Source organism: Ambystoma mexicanum, chromosome 10, assembly GCF_040938575.1.
Source record: "Ambystoma mexicanum isolate Mex_15411 chromosome 10, UKY_AmexF1_1, whole genome shotgun sequence".
In the NCBI taxonomy this organism is placed as follows: Eukaryota; Metazoa; Chordata; class Amphibia; order Caudata; family Ambystomatidae; genus Ambystoma; species Ambystoma mexicanum.
The window spans coordinates 1453327221-1453345985 of NC_090932.1; the positions used below are offsets into that span (position 1 = coordinate 1453327221).

The 18765-nt window shown below is 45.1% G+C and overlaps 1 protein-coding gene across 1 annotated transcript in view; it reads left to right on the forward strand.

Annotated features, from left to right (window-relative positions):
* Positions 1–6320: 6320 nt before the first annotated feature.
* The window catches only part of BRAP (BRCA1 associated protein), a 525360-nt gene continuing 512915 nt past the window's right edge, over positions 6321–18765 (forward strand). The window contains exon 1 of the mRNA XM_069619516.1: positions 6321–6574. Coding sequence (XP_069475617.1) covers positions 6496–6574 — 79 coding nt within the window. The 5' untranslated portion in view covers positions 6321–6495. The remainder of the gene's footprint in view (positions 6575–18765) is intronic.

The window sequence follows — 18765 nt, forward strand, 5'->3', positions numbered from 1 at the left end:
TCTTGCTTCCCCCTTCGACTTTCTCAACCTTTCACTGTACTCCCTGTTGCAAATCTGAATGCCCATCTGCTTTCTAGCCCGTGTTTATTTTGACTCCCTTGTTTCTCTTCCATCGTGTCCACTTGTAAAAGCGAGCACTCTCGCACTGGCTCAGCATGCACACTGGCTCAGCATGCACACACACTCCCATTGCACTCACAATCTCTCACACCTTTGCACGCACACTCATCCTCTCAAACACTTGTACACACTTGTTCCCGGTGTGTAGCATGCATGTTCACTCACTCACATCTTTGCACGTACGTACCTGTTGTCTGCCACCATCACACACACCCTCACGCTAGCACTTTACACTGGTCCTCACTGTCAGAACTGGACCCATCAACACCACCACTCAGGACTGCAGTGGCCGCACCAGCACCCCTGGCAACAAAACCCCCACCACCCAGGGCCCAGTGCAACTAACACCATCGCCCAGGGCCTTACACGCTGCACCACCCCCAATCATGCCCTCCATGACGGTGCTACTGCCACAAACCATGCCCTCAGCAGTAGCACTGGCCTAACCAACATCACCTTAAGAGGAAGCACCACACTCACCAATCATTCTCTCAGCAGACATCACTCCCACCAACACTTCCACCCATGCGCTCTGTGCTAGCTCTAATGCTACCATCTTGTTCTACAGAGGCAGCACCAGCCCCACAACCAACACCACCACTGGATGCATTGCTGGTAGTGAAGCCAAACCCATCACCTTTGGGTCTAAGGAGCGTCACACGCCCCAGCCACACCACTACCCTGGACGTCGGTGGCAGCGCCAGCCACAGGATCAACACCACCACTGCTCCCACCCAACCTTGCTGTGAGTGCAACCAACACCAACAACCCTGAGAAGTAGAGGCAGTGCAACCCCCTCAATAATCACCACCAGGCAATTGAAAATGCGGCAATAAATGCAATTGTCTGCCGCAGAATTGGCATTTTTGTGCTGCAAAATTTGCATTTTTGTGCCACGATATCCTGGAGGGTCTGTCGAGTGGTGGTCCGGTGGCAGACTGCTTTGTATGGGCAAATGCCGTACAGCGAGTCTCGGTACTGTTGCCAAGGTTTGGAACGTGAACATTGCAGAGTAAAGTGCTGCATATAGGTTAAAAGAATGGTCCTATAGGTGACAAACCTAACAATAGTTCTTTGCGTCTGTCGCCCAACTAGCATTCTTGTCTACATTGGAGTGGGCTTGATGTGCATGACGGTATGTGGGTGGGGGAGTGGGGGTGGCTCAGACCTGCATGCCATCAGTTTACACCTATCAGAAAAGTCCAATGGAACACCATTTGCTGTATTGGCGCATTATAAATACCAAATAAATCAAATCGTACTGAAAAAGGCTTCTTTATAAGCGATCATGAGCTATGTTGTGTTCCTTTTAAATGGCAAACGTCTGCATTTCTCAGAAATTTCTGAAGTGCTGTTAAGCCTACAGCCTACTTCTATGGCATGCAGATCATCACAAAAGAGAAGTATGCGATTGCACAAGGTCCTTCCAGAACCATTTTAGTAAATAGAGTATGTCACAGTTTTCACCGGGGCTGACAGAGCATGCACTAAAGATTTAAAATGTTTGTGCGCATTCACACTTTCTCTGGCCCCACTTTTGAGATGATTGAGTGATTACCAGGAACTTTCCATTTACCAACTGTTTTGCTTTGGGATCTGGTTGAAGATGCACGATTGCCCAATTCAAAATGTTATTTGGGGAGCCCCATTCCCTACATCTGGAAAAAGTAGCCTGCATATGTTTTTTGGGCACACACAGTTTCAGGTGGTGCAGTTTGTACCTTTTCAAGCACATACCTGATCACAAAATCAGTACATTGTAAGGAATGAGAAGGAACTAGCTTATGCAGTATGAGTGGTATGTAAATTATTATAGATTATATAAATTACATTTTAGATTGTAACAGATTATAACGTAGAATGTGTTTTCTAATGCATACTACAACGGGTGAAGTCTCTGGTTTTATCAATGAATTTGAATAATAATCCCAAAATGTATCACTGCCCCACCACACCCACTAGCTGAAAGGAGGGTAAAATGGTCTGTGATTATTGATCACCTTTTGGAGCGATTTATATTTTGCCACCAAATATACATTTGAAGTGACACAGCCTCACCCTGTGCCTTATTTTGTGGTGTGTAGATTATCAAGGGAAGTTACCTGTCCTCTCCATTTCCGAAAAAAGAAAAGCAGCCTAGTTGTGGAGCTGAAACCCTAAATGACCACTTAAACAATGCTATAAGCTTTCTTTTAAATATTAACAGTGCCCCCAAAGACTTGGGTCGGGGAGGGTCTACTTCAATAGAAAGGGATGAAGTTCCGGCCTACCTATACTCTCGCTCAGACATTTGTCCAGCATGGGCACAGGGCTTCTTTTCCCTGGTGATATGTAGTCAGTGTTCGCTATGCACTCAGTGCGGCCAAAGTGTTCTCAGTAAATGGAGAAGGGAGTTTGGTGTTCCCAATTAACAGTCCTAAAAGACAAAGTGCCCACTTCTGTCACTTCTAGTAAAACACATTTATATACAAAAAAAGACTTCTTGTTTGTGGTGTAAGTCTGTTAAGAAAAGTAAAACACTGTGTCAAAGTATTATTTAAAGTTACTTTAATATGTGTGCTATACCGCGATAACCGTGGTATACCGTTACTTGGCAAGAAGGTTATCATATCGTCCAAAAATCCATACTGTGACACCCCTAGAGTGACCTTGAACTTATGAGTCAGTTGAGTTCATCATTACTGTTACAAGCTTCTTTTGGTCAACTGGAAACACCTAACGGGGCCAAATAACGAGGAGCTTGTGAGACCATCCTCGTAATTAACACATACTGGAATCCAAATGCAGTCTCGGATGATCAGTATTTGAAGTTAATGGAAACGGTCCTGGACGAAGCATGTACGACTCATCAATGTAATTACATGATAATCAATGGTGACTTAAATACGATATGTCTCGAGAAAGGAGACCAAAAACTACATCTACCAAGATCATCCCCGATTTTTGAGAGAGGCAGGAGATGGGAGGCCTTAGTGGTCGAAAGAGACCTGCATAATCTCCACTGGATGAGACAAAAATCATATCTATTGGTCCCAACCTGAGAACGACCAGACCAAAGCGGAACCATAGATCATACTTACGTCTCGAAAGAACTTCTAGCCCTGATGGACAATTTTGAAGTTAAAAAGGACACAAAACAGTGACCATAACCTCTTAGTCACCTCTTGGATAACGACACAACCTCCTCAACAACAAATAATTAAAGACATAGAACTAAACATGGGTGGCAACTGTGTAAAAATAGTGGCAACCGTGTAAAATGATCTGGGAAGACAACAACTGTCCTAACAATAACGACTCGGAAGTGGACTATGTCCCCCCCACTGACAACCTACACTATGAAGAAAACAAGCAAGGTGAACCAGACGTACTCTCATACCCACGTATATAACGTTCAGCTAGTAGAACAAAGACGAATTGTACGACAAAACAAAAAGGGCACTAAAAAAGATAAACTCACTGGAAACATTTAAGAAGATTCAAGGCAGCAAACATACTTTATAAAAACTGACTGACACAGCATCGCCTTGGACTATACCAGCAGGATTCAGAAACAATGCTACGAACAGTCTGCGGAAGGAATATAAAGGAGTTTTGTTCCTTAATAAAAGGAACTGCTATTAAAAACAATGACCAACTCCAAAATAACGTGGGTGAGTCTCAATGGGTTGAACACTTTTCAAAATTGTTCCAACTACCGACAAAAGCAACCCAAACACCTCAAAAAGACACCTCGCCAGTCGACACTTGGGAAATTCCGTGTGATGCCGAAGCCATCAGGATTAAAATCTCAAAACTGAAGAACTTGAGAGCTCCCAGCCCGTACGGGATTTCCAACAGGGACTTAAAACAATACACGGAAGACTGGGCTAACTTGATCTGCAAAATCTTCCACAATTGTAGTCAGGGCAAAACAATTCCACTGATGTGGAAGACTGCGAACATTGTCCCAATCTTTAAAAGAGGAGCGAAAGAAGATCTGCACCAATATTGGCCCATAGCACTCCTGGACGTCATTGGGAAAGTCTTCGGCTCTTTTGCCTTAGGCGCTTTCCAGACCGGGTTGGAAGATGCTGAATATATCAACCTGTTCCATACAGGATTTGTCAAAAATACAGGAACGACAACAAACATCCTCTTACTAAGTAGCTTAAAGGCCAAAGTCCAGCAGGGTGGACCCTCGATTTACATGCCCTTTGTTTACCTGGTCCAGGCGTTCGACTGGGTTGACGGGGCCCGTCTTTGGGAAAAACAAAACTATCTGCCACTCGTAACGGGAGTCCGAACAGCTAGAGCGGTTAAACAGGGGTGCCCCTTGGACCCTGCTCTGTATAATGCCTACATCGCCGATTTCACTGAATCTGAAAAAGACTTAAGAAGTTTCCCACCATTACTAGGAGACACAAGGATCTTGAGACTTGTGTACGCAGACGATATAATCTTGCTGGACTAGACCTCTGTCGGTCTGCAAAGGCAATTGAATAATTTGCTGATCTACATAGAGAACAACAATTTAGACTTGAACAAGTCAAAAACTAAAATCATGTGCTTCGGAAAAAACTCAAAAGAAAACAGAAAAATCAAAATGGTATAGCGAAAGGAGCTGGAGACGGTGACGACTTTTAAATATTTAGGAGTAATGTTAAACAACATACAGGAAACGCTGATGCAAGATTCGCTGTTTAACACATTGAAAATACTAACCAACCAAGCGATGGCGATTGATTTCGGTCGCTTCTCCTTGATCCCGGCAATTAAATTCTTCAGGGCCAAGGTGGTGCCTACTCCACTATACGGTACAGAAGCCATGCCACAAATTCCAAAGCAAGTGTGGACGAAATTTGAGGGATATTTCTGGAGATGAGTCCTTGGTTTACACCAGTCAACTCCAACACCTCTCATTAGGCGAGAATTATGCTTGACATTGCTAAAATCAACAAACGCCAGAAACTCACTGATGTTATAAAGAAAGGTCATTTTACAACCAAGACCAAAAATACTTGACATAGTAAAGAACAAAATTGACAGTGGCAAGAACCAGATGCTGACAAGTTGGGCCGTGGAAAATAGCAAACTCTTAGAAGATTTATGGATCACTGAAGAGAACTTGCTAACTAATCCAAACAAGGTCTTAAAGAAACGGATTGGAAAAAGACCCTAGAGTTAGCAGAGACATAAAATTTAACTAAGAACTTTCCAACGGCTCCAATGAAAGTTAACGAAGTGAGAGGATACCTGGGAAAATTCCCAGACAAAAACCAAGGCAAACTATTTCTTTGCTTCTGCCTGAATCTACTGAAAATCAATGAAATAATGCCAATACGAGGTCAATCTAAATCGAACAAATGACGCTTTTGTAAAGACATAGAAAAAGTAGAGACCAGCCGACATTTACTGTTATCATGCAGAGGAACACAGGTGATGAAATCCAGATACCTGGGGAAAATATTAAACTCGTTCACAACCAACACGACAAGGCATGGTGGTACTTACTAACAAGCGGAGAAAATGAGCACTGGGTCCTTGGAGTGGCGCTATTCATTAAACACATTAACTTGGAACAATTTAATAATTGAGGAGATGTATCTAGGAAAGGAAGAAAAAATAAATTAAAAATCTTTGCTATATTTGTAAAAATTGTTATAGAATAATCAAATAAAAAAGTAATTCCCCACCCTCCCCCTCAATCTGGCGTCATACAGGAAGGTTCACAGTATCCCGAATAAAATGCAAATTGTATTCTCAGCCAGCCAAGAGCACATAGATCGCTGCTGCTCCTGCAGCCTGGTAGCCAATGCCTTCTCGGTTCCCGCTCAGAAAAATGACGATGGACAAGATGAAGTCGGACTCTTCAAGGTCTTGCAGAAACGTTAGCGATATCCTGAAGAAAATGCCCACCACAACCGCCGCAAGCCAAAGGCACGCAGAGTCTGATTGCACTTGCACAGAAGCCAAAGCCTTCCCTCATCCCGCTCAATCCTGCTCTTTGAAAGTGCTCCGGATCCGCTTCATTGCTCCGGACAATCACACGGATGAGGCAAAAGTCACGTGAAGAAGAGTGGGAAGGCCGTTGCTATGGTCGGTTTCTGGGATGCGACCTAGTCACTACCGTTTCCGATTAGCGGATTGAAGATTTTGACGCGTCACATGACAGAGGTTTACGTCACGTTGAGCTTGTAGCACGAGGACGGAAGTGCTGTATACCACTGATAATAACAAACAGAGCCTCAGCACAGGTCTATAGCCCCCCCCCCCCCAAAGCAGTTTACCCCTTCACCCTTCTGTAGTTGGCGTGGATGTAGCCCGCCCTTGTAACTGCTCATTTTACTCCTTCCCCTTTTTTGTGGTAGGTTTCCCCCTCGTCCTGTCTAACTTATGAGTGTATCCCTGGTGGTGATTCGGCTGGAGCTCGCCGCAAACTCGCCCTTCCCGGTCGGCTTCCAGTACTGTGCAGGTGAGTGTATTCGGGAGATGAGGCGCTAAGAGGTGGGGCGATGGTACAGGAAGTAAAAGGCCAGCAAAGGACCCAGGAGTTCACCAAACTGGTGATAACACAGTAGCTCCGAGTGACCGCGTTCATCGGTAAGGAGAGGGGAGGGAGGCAGAAGCGAAGGTCACATATAGAATGGTTACTTCATGACAGTATACCCTTTTTGCAATGCAGGCATTTGTTACTGGTTTAAACAATGTTCAAGCCCGAATGTGCTGTATACTTAAGGGCCTATAGAGCGCAGCAATCTCAATTGACTAGAAATGCTGCACACTGGTGCCTTGCAAGTGCAACCATCTCCATGGAGAGCCCTGCTTTCTCTTTGTGTGGAATTTGGAAGTGCTGTTATCCTCAGGGACCGAAACTTGTACCGCTGTAGTGGCTGGTAGCGAGCTCCTCTAGATCCCAGGAAGCAATCTAGTGCCTGGAAGAGAAATCGTATCTCAACGCGGAGGGTTGGGGGTTAGGGTAAGACCGGGGGTTACTTATGTACAATACCCAAGAGTGCCATTTCCTACAGAGAAAGCAGATTTAAGTCTTGCCTTGCTAACATGCGCATTGAGCTGATCTTGAGGCTCATACTTGTCATTCCAGGCACTAAAATTCTTAGCCTCACTTAATTATCGTACATCTTAGCCTTAACTTGGCAACATAATACTATTTTTTGTTAGCGTTTTACATTAAATGAAATCGTAGCAGAGAAATATCAATTAATTGCTCCAGATAAGAATTTGAAGTTGGAATATTGTACTCCGTTTTTTGAAGTTTGAATTAAATTGGTTTAGAGCAGTAGTCTTCAAACTTTTTTGGCCAGGGCCCCCCTGAGCAAAATTTGGGCAGGTCGGGACCCCCCAGAAATGCCAAATGGACAGTATATATTGCGCGCCGTCACCTGCTCCCATCAAAGTCGCTGGGCTCCCTCATCCCACTCCTACCCAGTCGCTGGTCTCTCCCCACCCCATCACACACCCAGGGCTCTCCCCACTCTGCTCCCATCACTATCCCATGGTTCCCGCCCATTGTGCTCCCACCATAGTCCCTCGGTTCCCCCATCCCGTTCCCAACACAGTCTGAGGGCCAGTGGCGGCTGGTGAATCTTTTTTAAGTGGAGGGGCATTAAGGGGAGGTTAGGGGGGGGTTTCCCCCTGTGAATTTTTTTTTAAATAATAGGTTAAAATGTTGCATTGTAGAGCATACTTTTAACAAAAAATGGGTAAATAGCCAAACAGTTTGCAATTGTTGCTGGGAGTCCAGGGGGCAGGCATTGATATTTTATTTCTATCGCGCTCGTACACAAGTGTTTCAGAGCGTGACAAGGCAAAGGAGGGGAACAGAGGAGAATAAAACAGCGATCTTACTAGGCCCAGTGACATTGAGAACGCAGAAGTGTGAGGGGAAAAGTGCATGGAAGGGGGGAGAAGTGGAAAGTGCGAAGCATAGGACAAACAGATAAATAACAATAAATAAATAATAAAGGCAACAAACAGTGGTAGTGCAGCCAGCAATTTGCAAGTGCTACGTTTAAGGCAGCAGACAGGGTAGGTCTGATAAGTGCAGGAAGAAAGATGGTTCTCCTCAAGTTTTAGAGTGGCAGGGCGCTGTTCCAGAGGGAGGCCCCAGCCGAAGACGGAGATCTACCCCCAGCTCGTTTCTTTGATAAACGACTGACCCTGAGGGAGTTGGAGGTAGAGGAGTGAAGAGCTCGAGAGGGGAGGTATTTGCGGAGGAATAGCTGAAGGTATTTTGGACCGAGGCCCCAGAAAGCCTTGTGGACAAGGCAGAGGGTTTTGAATGATAGATGTCCGGTAAAAAGATACCATCCCTGTCCCCTGGGCCCCACTGGTCCTAACACAATGAACATGATTATGTGTATATGCAAGGCACTGCACATTCATACAGCAATCACTCTATCATTCACATGAGCATCCATCACCATACACTCACTCATAACGCATCCATACACATGTTTAAATAAAAACAATGAACATAAACGTACCTTCTGCATTGGCCTGTGTGTGGGTGCTGCTCCAGCTGCTCTGTCCGTATGTGCGAGGAGGCGCAGGAGCTCCCCCTCGGACATACAGACATGCAGTGCCCCAGCCAGCATTTCCAATGAGCTATGCAATGCTGGCGAAGCAAAACGCCCCAGCACTTGCATGGCTCAGTGAGCATGTGCGGCTGGGGAACTAAACTGAACTGTCAAAGGGAAACAGTGTTTCCCTTTGACAGTTCAGCCAGCCCAGGAGCACTCCATTAGCTGGATAAAGCAGCTGAGGGAGTGCTCACTGTTTCACTGGGCTGGCTCCTTAGCTCCTCCATAATGGGTGAGGGGCCACTATGCAGTTAGTAATGTTGACCATTGTTGCTGAATATATCACAATTTACTTACATTTTAACACAAAGCACCCCTTTGGGTACTATTGAAACAGTGGGCTTCATAACTACTCTGGCGGTAGCTGTGCCGGTAAAACCGGCACGGCTGCCACTGGAGTTGCATCCGGGTCTGGCACCCGCGAATGGGCAATTACTAGGTCATGCCGAGTTAGGCGGACATGATAATTGCCCTTTCGAAGGTGCCGGTAGATCCCCATTCCCATTTGAGCCCCATATGGCTCAAATGGGAAGGGGGAGCTCGGATGCACCGGCACCGTTAATAACGGTGCTGGTGCATCCGACGAGCTGAGGTCAGACCTGGCGGGGGCTGTCAAGCACCCACGAGCACAACTCTTACTATGGCGGAACGGTAGCAACGGTGCCGGTAGCTTACCAGCACCGTTGTTACTGGTCCGCCATAGTAGTAATGAGGCCCAGTCTGTGACTAAAGGAATGAATATCCATTTACAACTGTGGGCCACTTTTTCATTGTTGCCTGAGACAGTTTCATGCTTCAGCCCGCCCATGTGGGCCACCCCTGCCCATTTCTTCCAATCAAACAAAAAAAAAAAATCTTTTTTCATGCTGAGCTCTCAGGGCCCCCCTGGGATGCACCCGCGGACCCCTAGGGGGTCGCGACCCACAGTTTGAATACCACTGGTTTAGAGAGAACAACATTCCTGTTCGTAATGCGGATTTTTGTGCTAGTCAAATATATTTTAACTCTAAACGGATGTTTTACTGTAATCTAAACCACTTTCCCCAGCAATTCAGACTAGTTAAGATACAATGTTACCTCCTTGAGATCACGTCTTCTCATATTGGAGCTCCTTCCTGTGGCTTGTTTGTTCCACAGATCCAAACATATCCTTGGAGCTGTGAGTATAATCAATGGGCAGGCTTTTTATGTGTGTGTTGTTCCCTCCTTAGTTATTTTTGTATAGGGAGTATTTGCTTAGTTTTAGGGAGTAAAGGTGTCTGGTATGCAGTGGTCGAAGTGTACAAAAGAAGTAGTGGAACTATGTTCCCTGCTGACCTGCACCCACTCCCCACAATCCCCATCACCACGTCCCCTCCCACACACAATACACACACCCAAACACTTGCACCTGGTGTTTAAGGGAACGTGCAGTGCACTGAAAGTGCATGTTTCTTCTTTTCCTTCTTCCTTTTTCCTCCTTCCTTCTTCTCCATCTAAATAGATGATGTTCGCCAAGACTTCCCACAAATGGCGCTACAGACCTACCACTACCAATAAACCCACACCAAAAAATAGCCATCACACCTCATACATTCCCTTTACCCATTCAAATATTCCCTCGTAAAGCCAACAATACCCAAAAACTTCTCTGCCGCCCTAACTATAATCATCATTTTCTCAGTCTTACTCGGTGTCTGAAAAGAACAATTAATAACCTCAATCATGAACAACAAAAACATCTCCTTCGTCAACACCAATAAATCACCCACCACCAATGGCTGCACAACACCATCCACAGGAACAACTGAAGGGGGCAAGAGCCCATCCCCAGTTAGACAAACCTTCTCAACCTGATCCACACCAGCAGCTGGCAACCGCGCAACAGCCTCTGCATAAGACAAATTGTGGGACACTCTCACGGACTGTACTTGAACCTCTCGAACATACACAGGACACCCCTTGAACATAACACAGTGATCTCCACCACAGTTCCTACATACAGGTACCGTCTCACTTAAACACTCCTTGATATCATGTCTACCGTCACACTTCGCACAACACTGCTCCCCCCTACAAACACCGGCTACATGACCAAACTTCTGACACCGAAAACAATGCAAAGGAGGGGGCGCATATTTTGCCACTTGGAACCTCTCAAATCCAATCCACAAAAACCGGGGCACCTCCACAGACTGAAACAACACCAAAACAGTAGTCGAAACTACAACCCCATCCCCATTCCTAGGACCCAACCTACTTACCCCAACCACACCAACACCCTTAAGCACAGACATCAATAGGTCCAAATCAGTACTAGCCGGAACACCATGAACCACCCCTTACCACTAACCACACAAACAGGCGGAACAGAACACACCACCGGAATCCCCACCACCTTACGCAAACGCAATACGATCTCCTGCTGCTCAAAAGACACACAGCAAACTAAAAGCTTACCTCCACTCACTTTACGGATAGATCGAGGTGAATGAGCCCACTCCTCCACTGAAATCGCAATCTCCATCAGGCACACCTGCCTGAAATCCCGACCCTCCACAGTACTGGCCACAAGAACCACAAAAGCCCTCTCCTCCGAAGCATCAACCCCCTTACTTGGTACACAAGAACCAACATCAGACACCACACCACCACCCGCAACACCCACCACCTCAGAACAAAGAGGCTCTGCCTCTTCCTGCTCCAACACAGAGAACCTTGAAGACACAGTGACACCATTGCCAACACCCACCCGATCCACAGGAGACCGACTTCTAGAACACATCCCATGACTTACCCCGCTTCCTAGCAGGGACTGACTGCCACTCAGAACCAGAATCACTAGACCCTGAATCCTCCATCAACAAAAAATTTAGAATGCAACCCGACCTTTGCTGCGCCCATCAAACTCCTCTCACATGCCCCACCTGAGACTACCACTTGCCCAGTCAATCCATCCCAATTACCACTCACATACTGCGATAAATCAATTCCTGCCACAAAACAGGCATTCCTCCATAACTGCCTCACACGCTTCCCCCCATTCTCCGTCCTATGCACCCTTCATCCCTGCCGCGTCGCAAACATCGCACCCGACTGGCCCTCCTGTAGCAAGTTCCCCCCTATCCACCCCACTTCCTCAATGCCTTGCCTTCCGGCTTGAGCACAAAAGATCAGAGGACCAGTGCAAGTTTCAACTTCTTCCTACACTTTTATTTTAAAACGAAACCATTCCGGAACGGTTTCTTTTTAAAATAAAAGTATAGGAGCTGTAAAAGGTAACTAAAAAAAGTAGAGGAGCACCGCTCTCGCTCACTTCGACCACTGCTGGTATGGTGCTTATCTGTTGGTTAGCGATGGGATCTGCTACAGACGCGGCTTGGGTTTTGTTGGGACAGAGGGGGGATAAAACATGGCATATTGTGTTTGGTGCGAGCAGGCCAGTGGAACCCGGGTTTTGCTTGTAGGTATGCGTTTAGGTGACTTGTGGCAAGGGCACTACAGGTGTCTTTCCAGAAGGGGAGCCTTGTGTGCTTATAATGTGAAGAATGCATCATTTGGGATGGTTATCCAAGCTATTGGAGATATGTAGAGTTGTGTTGATTTTTGGTTGTGTTGGCAGGGGATGTTCAATTACTTTGTGTGAGTTGCTTAATCGATGTCCACAGTTTAATGTTGAAATCAGAATGTAAGTATGTTAGTAAAGGGAACAGGAGCAAAATCACTTTCACACGCTTTATAAATAGTGGGGGAAATAACCATAAGTAGTGGCACATTTTTCATATCTTCCCTTCTTTAGAGTGGAAGCCGAGTGCTTGCCGGACAGAGTTGGGCCTTTCTAAATGACTTGCTGTCATAGCTTCTCAAATGTTGTCTCAGTCTAGGAAAAAGATCTTACAGGTGAGGATAGTTTGTTGGGTTATACCTTAATCCATCTTTGTCTTACTTTTCCTTTAGCATAATACCTCTACTTCTCAACGAGGATTTTAGGAATCCCAGTAACTTCCATGCTATAAGTGGTTTCTTTGCCTTTAATAAAAAGATCAGAGCTGGATTACATTGTCTAAAATGTAAGAACTGCTGATGAGGCTTGTGTAAGCCGGTAAAAGAAGAACAAGTGTACCAGGCATTCCTTTGCTGCATTACAAATCCAGCATCTTTGATTATCATGTTTCTTGTCCACTTCGCAAAAATCCCATTCAACCAAATATTGTTGAACCTAGCTCTGGTGATAAGCACACGCTAATTTCTTGTCTTTGGTAATAACCGGACAAGGACCATCAAGCAGAATTATGAACATCCTATAGGCAGGGTTCACATTTTCCCAAAATTCCCTTTCAATGTTACTTAAACTCTTAAACGCATGTCACAAATCATTCTACCTGCCAACGTTTTCAAAAGTAACTTCCACTTACAATGGATCTTACAAACCAGTATAATAATAGAATCGGTTATTTCAACGGTTTAACCAGCCTAATCAACTGCGCCCCATTTCTGGGCTAAAAATAGCTACACAAAATGCAAGTGAACAGGCTTTAAACCGCGTCTCTTAAATGAACAGGTTAAAGAGAATCAACTTTTGAACTTAAGAACTTCTCTGTCTATAATCTTTTCCAAGTCACTGGCTGTTCTTCAATCCCTTATTTTTTTCATTTTTTTATTTATTTGTTTTGGTTTAAAAAAAAAAAAACCTTTACAAAGTTTACAGTCACAAAGCAGACAGGTTCTCTCAAGACACTGTATAAAACTTCAGGATGAGCAAAAGCCGATGTTAGAAGAAAAGGCAGAAGAAGAAGAAAAGAAAATGAGAAAAGGAAAAAGAAGAGTCCATATTATAAAACTTAAACAAAATCTTAGCCTTCAAATTGTGTGCCCCACTTCCAAAATGTTTAGAAATGTGTGTGCAAGCCCTGCCCCCACTCCTCAGCCGAGCCCGTTACTAGACTATTTTCAGAGCTGGCTCTTAACAAAACAATCCTTGCATCTCAGTTTAGCTCTGCTCCCTTCCAAGCTTCACAAAATGAAGAAAAAAAAACAATAATTGGGTTTTGCTCCATGTATCGCACTTTGCAATAATACTTCCGTCATCTGCAGATGGACTTGCCTCTCCTTGTGTGGCCTCGCTTGCCACAGCAGGATTACCACCTATAACGAAGTATCTCATTATCTCAGAAAAAGTGAATCTCTCTCAGTAAACAGAACGCTTCTTAATTTGTGTTGCTAATCGGCTAGGGGGCTGGCTTCTAGTGCCACTCTCCTCTGGCTGACGAGGAGTTTGACAATTCCAATGAAATAAAATTGGATTGACTGGAAGGTTGAATTTAGACAACTGAAATGTTCTAATAAAACACGTCCTTCCACCTGCGTTCTTTCTTTATAAAGAACGGAGTACACTCCTAGATATGTACAAAATCTGTGTTTATATCTGGCTGCATGAACCCTCGCTGACTTCTCATTATAAATTCAATTGGTAGTTGGTATCTGGCTAATTACTATCCTGCTTCCACGCTCACATACACATCCGATGACGTCATTAAAGGCTCCTCTCATTCTTTCAGTGCTTTATCCACGATTTGGAACTCTGGGACGAGCATCAATACTTATTCTAAATTAAACCTACTTCAATAGAGCGAATTGACCTCCTGAATCTTGGGTCTGTCTCACATTAAAATGCTGGATTTGTTTGCTTCTTGGAATTGCTACAGTGTTTCGCGTTTTTAATAAAGACAAATAAACTCCTAATATGGTTTCTAACCATGTGTGTTTTGATATAGAGGATCTTATTGGTTTTCATTTACTTTCTAAACCCCTCCTTCAGCAGTTTCAAAATAAGGTTGTAGAGGCTGTATGTATGCGCTATACTATTTTAATAATTCATTTCCTACACAAGCCACTGAACATGCTCTGCATTGAGGCAAATAATTTGTTTGCAGTAATAAAAACACGAATGTACACACATTAGCTTATTGTTTAATGAGCTTTCCAATAAATAATGGCATGAAGTGGTTGGTTCACCTACAAAATTGGCTGTGACGCATCAAATTACACGACGACAGATCAGTGGGGAGGACATAGGAGCCAATCGGACATGCCCATGTCCTAGTATGGGTGCAAGTAGTAGCAAAGTTGCTGAAAACAGCATTCAGGAGCAAATTGTAGTGGGAGAATCGCAGTGACCAGATCTAGGGGCAAATTGGTGAAAAGACGTGTTGGAGCAAATTAACTCTGGGTGACACCTTACAGTGGATCCGGTATTAATAGCGCTGCACCTTAGGACACGGTCCATTTAAAAGAATGCTGTGCAAGTTTCGTCTAGGGGAGGCTGTTTGTCTGGTTCTCCTTGGTTGAGCTGCCTCAAGCTGCCGTCCAGGGGAAGGGGTGTGGCGTGAGATTGTCTGAGGGAGATTCTATTTCTTTGTCTGGTTATCAGTAATCGACCTGACCTACCCTGGGGCTGGGGTTCTAGCTTGCAGTTTGGGGATCCAGTGGCCCACATGCTTTGGGTGCCGTCCAGGAATTAAGATTATTTGGTTCTGTCCAGCTCTCAACTGTAGTTGGATGGATCAGTTTGGTGTCAGGTTGGGTTGTTCTTGTTCATGGAACTGCCAGTGTTGTCCCGAAGTTTAGATGGTCTTGGATTATGCAAATTATCATCAGAGGTGAGTTCCAGAGTTCGGCTGTAACGTTGGAGTAAGCAGAGCTTCTATGCCTCTTTTGGATGCACTGTTTAATTTTTAGCAGCGTGTTTAGTGTGAAAATTAAGATGCAACTGGATACCATTGTGAATCACTGCATACCTTAAATTTCGAAAAAGGAGGGTATATCGTGTGTGTGTGTGTGTGTGTGTGTGTGTGTGTGTGTGTGTGTGTGTGTGATGACTTCAGCTCCGCTGCCCTGTCGGTGCATGTATGATGCTAAGCTCTTTAAAGTGTATTCCTTTCTTGGTTGGTAGCCAGTGGTGTATCAAAATTCTCAGTAAGATCGTCCTTGGTTGGTTCAAATCCTACCTTGCTAATCACCACCAGTCCGTACAAATGGATTCCTCCAAATCACCAACTCTACCAGTCACCTGTTGAGTCCCGCAAGGATCCATCCTCTTCCCCTGTGTTTTTCAATCTTGAAACCACTGTGAACTTTCCTTGCTCCCCACAACGTCCACATCCACCAATATTCAGATGACACACAAATATCCTCCTTCAAAGACCTTCACAGGCTCAAGGCCTGCCTCACGTTGATTCAGTCGAGGACGTCAGGAGCCAGAAATGAGACTCTGCACAAGGGGTACATGGTTTTGACCAAAGACTTTTATTAAAATAAAAGCGGGTTGGAAAATACCTCACTGTTCCTGCTCTAAGAGGTGTTTCCCTATGTAAAATCAAAACCTAGGGTCTGTCAATGTCCAAAGCAAAACCGTCCCTTGTCCAAAGTACTATTCTGGCCCTTACACTCTAAAAATCAACTGTAAGGTGAAAAGGGAAAATGTCTTTGGCCTTTTGTGTACACATGTTCAAAAAGGAAATGTTTCACTACAACACAAAAGTTCCAGAAGGATATAGTTAATTGTTCCAGAGAGTGATTCCCTCCCCCTAGATTTCTCTCTCAACAGCGCAACTGGTACTTAAAACAACTTGACTGTTATTCTTTATTTTGTTAGGATACCTGGTATACTCTTCTGCCAGGTTTTCTCACCCCTGTAATGGTTCCACAGCCTTGGGAAATGTATATTCCTCTCTGTGCAATTTGTTCTGCCTAGTATGTTTTCCTGCCTGGGCTTTCTCGCATGCAAATCTTCATAACTTGTATCTACATGGAACACTCTCACATATGCTTGGTACGTACTCCTGCCAGGGCTTTTCTCATCTGTGCTCTGTGCATACTCACAAGCTCGGCAGTCTCTTAAACTTGTTTTGTCTTCCCTTGAAAATCAGCCTGGTATACTTTCCTGCCAGGGCTTCTCTTAGGTGTACTGCACACACTCACAAACGTGACAGTCTCTTATGCTTATTCTGCTTTGCCTTTTTTTTTTAATCAACTTTATTTATTTAGGTTTTCAAGAGCATTGGTTACAAACATTTGAAAATACCCCCCCCCCCCCAAACAAAATATCCCAACATTCGGATGCGGTGTTGCATGTTTCAGCATCATGAGTCCTTCGGGCTGAATCACCTTCCAGCCCAGAATATGTGCTTTCAAAAAACCGGTATATTGCGGAGTAGTTTAGGCTTACAGTACATTTGTTCTTTTATCATCTGTAAATTCATGTAGTGGCATCCAGGTGTTCAAGTATTTTGTGTAGGAGCCGTAGGATAATGCAGTTATCTTTTCCATGGCCAACACCCCCCATAGTCTTACCCACCACATGGCCAGTATCGGCCCTTGTTTGTGCCAGGGTTATTCTAGCAGCACTCAGCATATGGGTAATGAGGCTAGCTTTGGTCCCTGAGTTTGCATAGCGTCCTTCGACTGCCAATCCCAGTAGGACCACCATTGTACCCCTGTTACCTCCTTGATGTGGCTCAAGATCTCCCTCCAATATATTTCTGCCACCGGGCAAGACCACCACATATCAATTAGGTCACCAGGGTGACCGCAGCCTCTCCAGTAGGAAATGGGGTAGTCTGGATTAATGGAGTGCATGCGTGCTGGTGTCATATACCACCTCAAACACATTTTTTATGCTGCTTCTTTGATTAAGGTGCATTTGGAGCTTTTATCGGCTCTTTTCCTTATTTTGCTCCACCAGAGATTGGCCACCATACATCAGCCTCCCACTTTTGCATATACAGGAGGGAATCCTCAGGATCTACCGCTCCCATTAAACTATACAGTTTCGGCACCCCTTTTTCAGAATTGGCCTTCTTTTATTGTGAGTTCTAGCCCCACTGGATCCCGGGTTGCCCCTTCCCGGACCCTCCTATTAGAAATCCAATGCCTAATTATAATTATGGAGTTGATTATAATGGAATCTCTCACTTTCGGGTATATTAAAGTTAGCCTTGCATCTCTCAGATGTTAGGGGCTTGCCCTCTTCATAAAGGTCTCCCATTGTCAGTGTCTTCTCACCCCCCCCCCATTGTGCCCAGAAGTCAGTCCGCATTCTGGAAGTAAAGTCCGGGTTGTGGGCAACCGGTGCTAAAGGACCCGCCCCCTGATTTTTACCTTTCTACCCCTCAGCTCTTTGTCCCAGTACCATAAGGTGGCCTTAGTTGATTTAAGTAATGCACCCTCTTTTCTTCTGTTTCGTTCCGCAAGGAAGACCAGGCTTCCCAGGGGGGCCTTAGTTGCTTCACCTTCGAGGGCAGCCCAACCGTTTTGATTATCTCTGGGTGACCATTGTAACATGGGAGCTATCTGCGCTGCCCATAAGTATCTACAGTTTTCCAGGACTCCCAATCCCCCCCGCCCTAACCCTTGTGGTCTAAACAGGACCTTTTTTGGGACCCTCGGTTTTTTCCCCTTCCAAAAGAAGGCCATCACCTCCCTCTGTAATTTTTGAATTGCTGTATTTGGGATGTGTATTGGCAGGGCCCCACCACGTATAGGAACCTGGGGAGCAGGGTAATTTTCACGGCTGTTATCCGTGCCAGCCATGACAATTCTTGCACCTCCCAACGTTTTAGGTCTCCTGCCAGTTCCTTCAGTAATTCCGGGATGTTGGCCCCATATAGTTTCCCATATCTGGAGGTCAGCTGTATTCCTAGGTATTTTACCACGTTCTGTTCCCATTTCAGCGGGTACCTATCCTCCCATTCTATCACTTGTTCTGCTCTCTCGGTAATATTAAGTGCCTTAGATTTAGAATAATTAATGTGGAACCCGGAGGCCTTCGAGAACTCATCTAGTAAGTCTGTTGCCCTTGGGAGGGAATGTATTCTATCTTTTAGAAACCTGAGAATGTCATCGGCGTAGAGAGCAATTTGTTGGGGCCCCCCAGCGCCTACCTCTACCCCCTGGATCTCTGGGTCATCGCTGGCTTTTTGTGCCAACGGCTCCATGGCCATGGCAAAGATCAGAGGCGACAATGGACACCCCTGCCTCATGCCCTTCTGAATGGGGACATTATCTGTGAGCCGTCCATTAACCA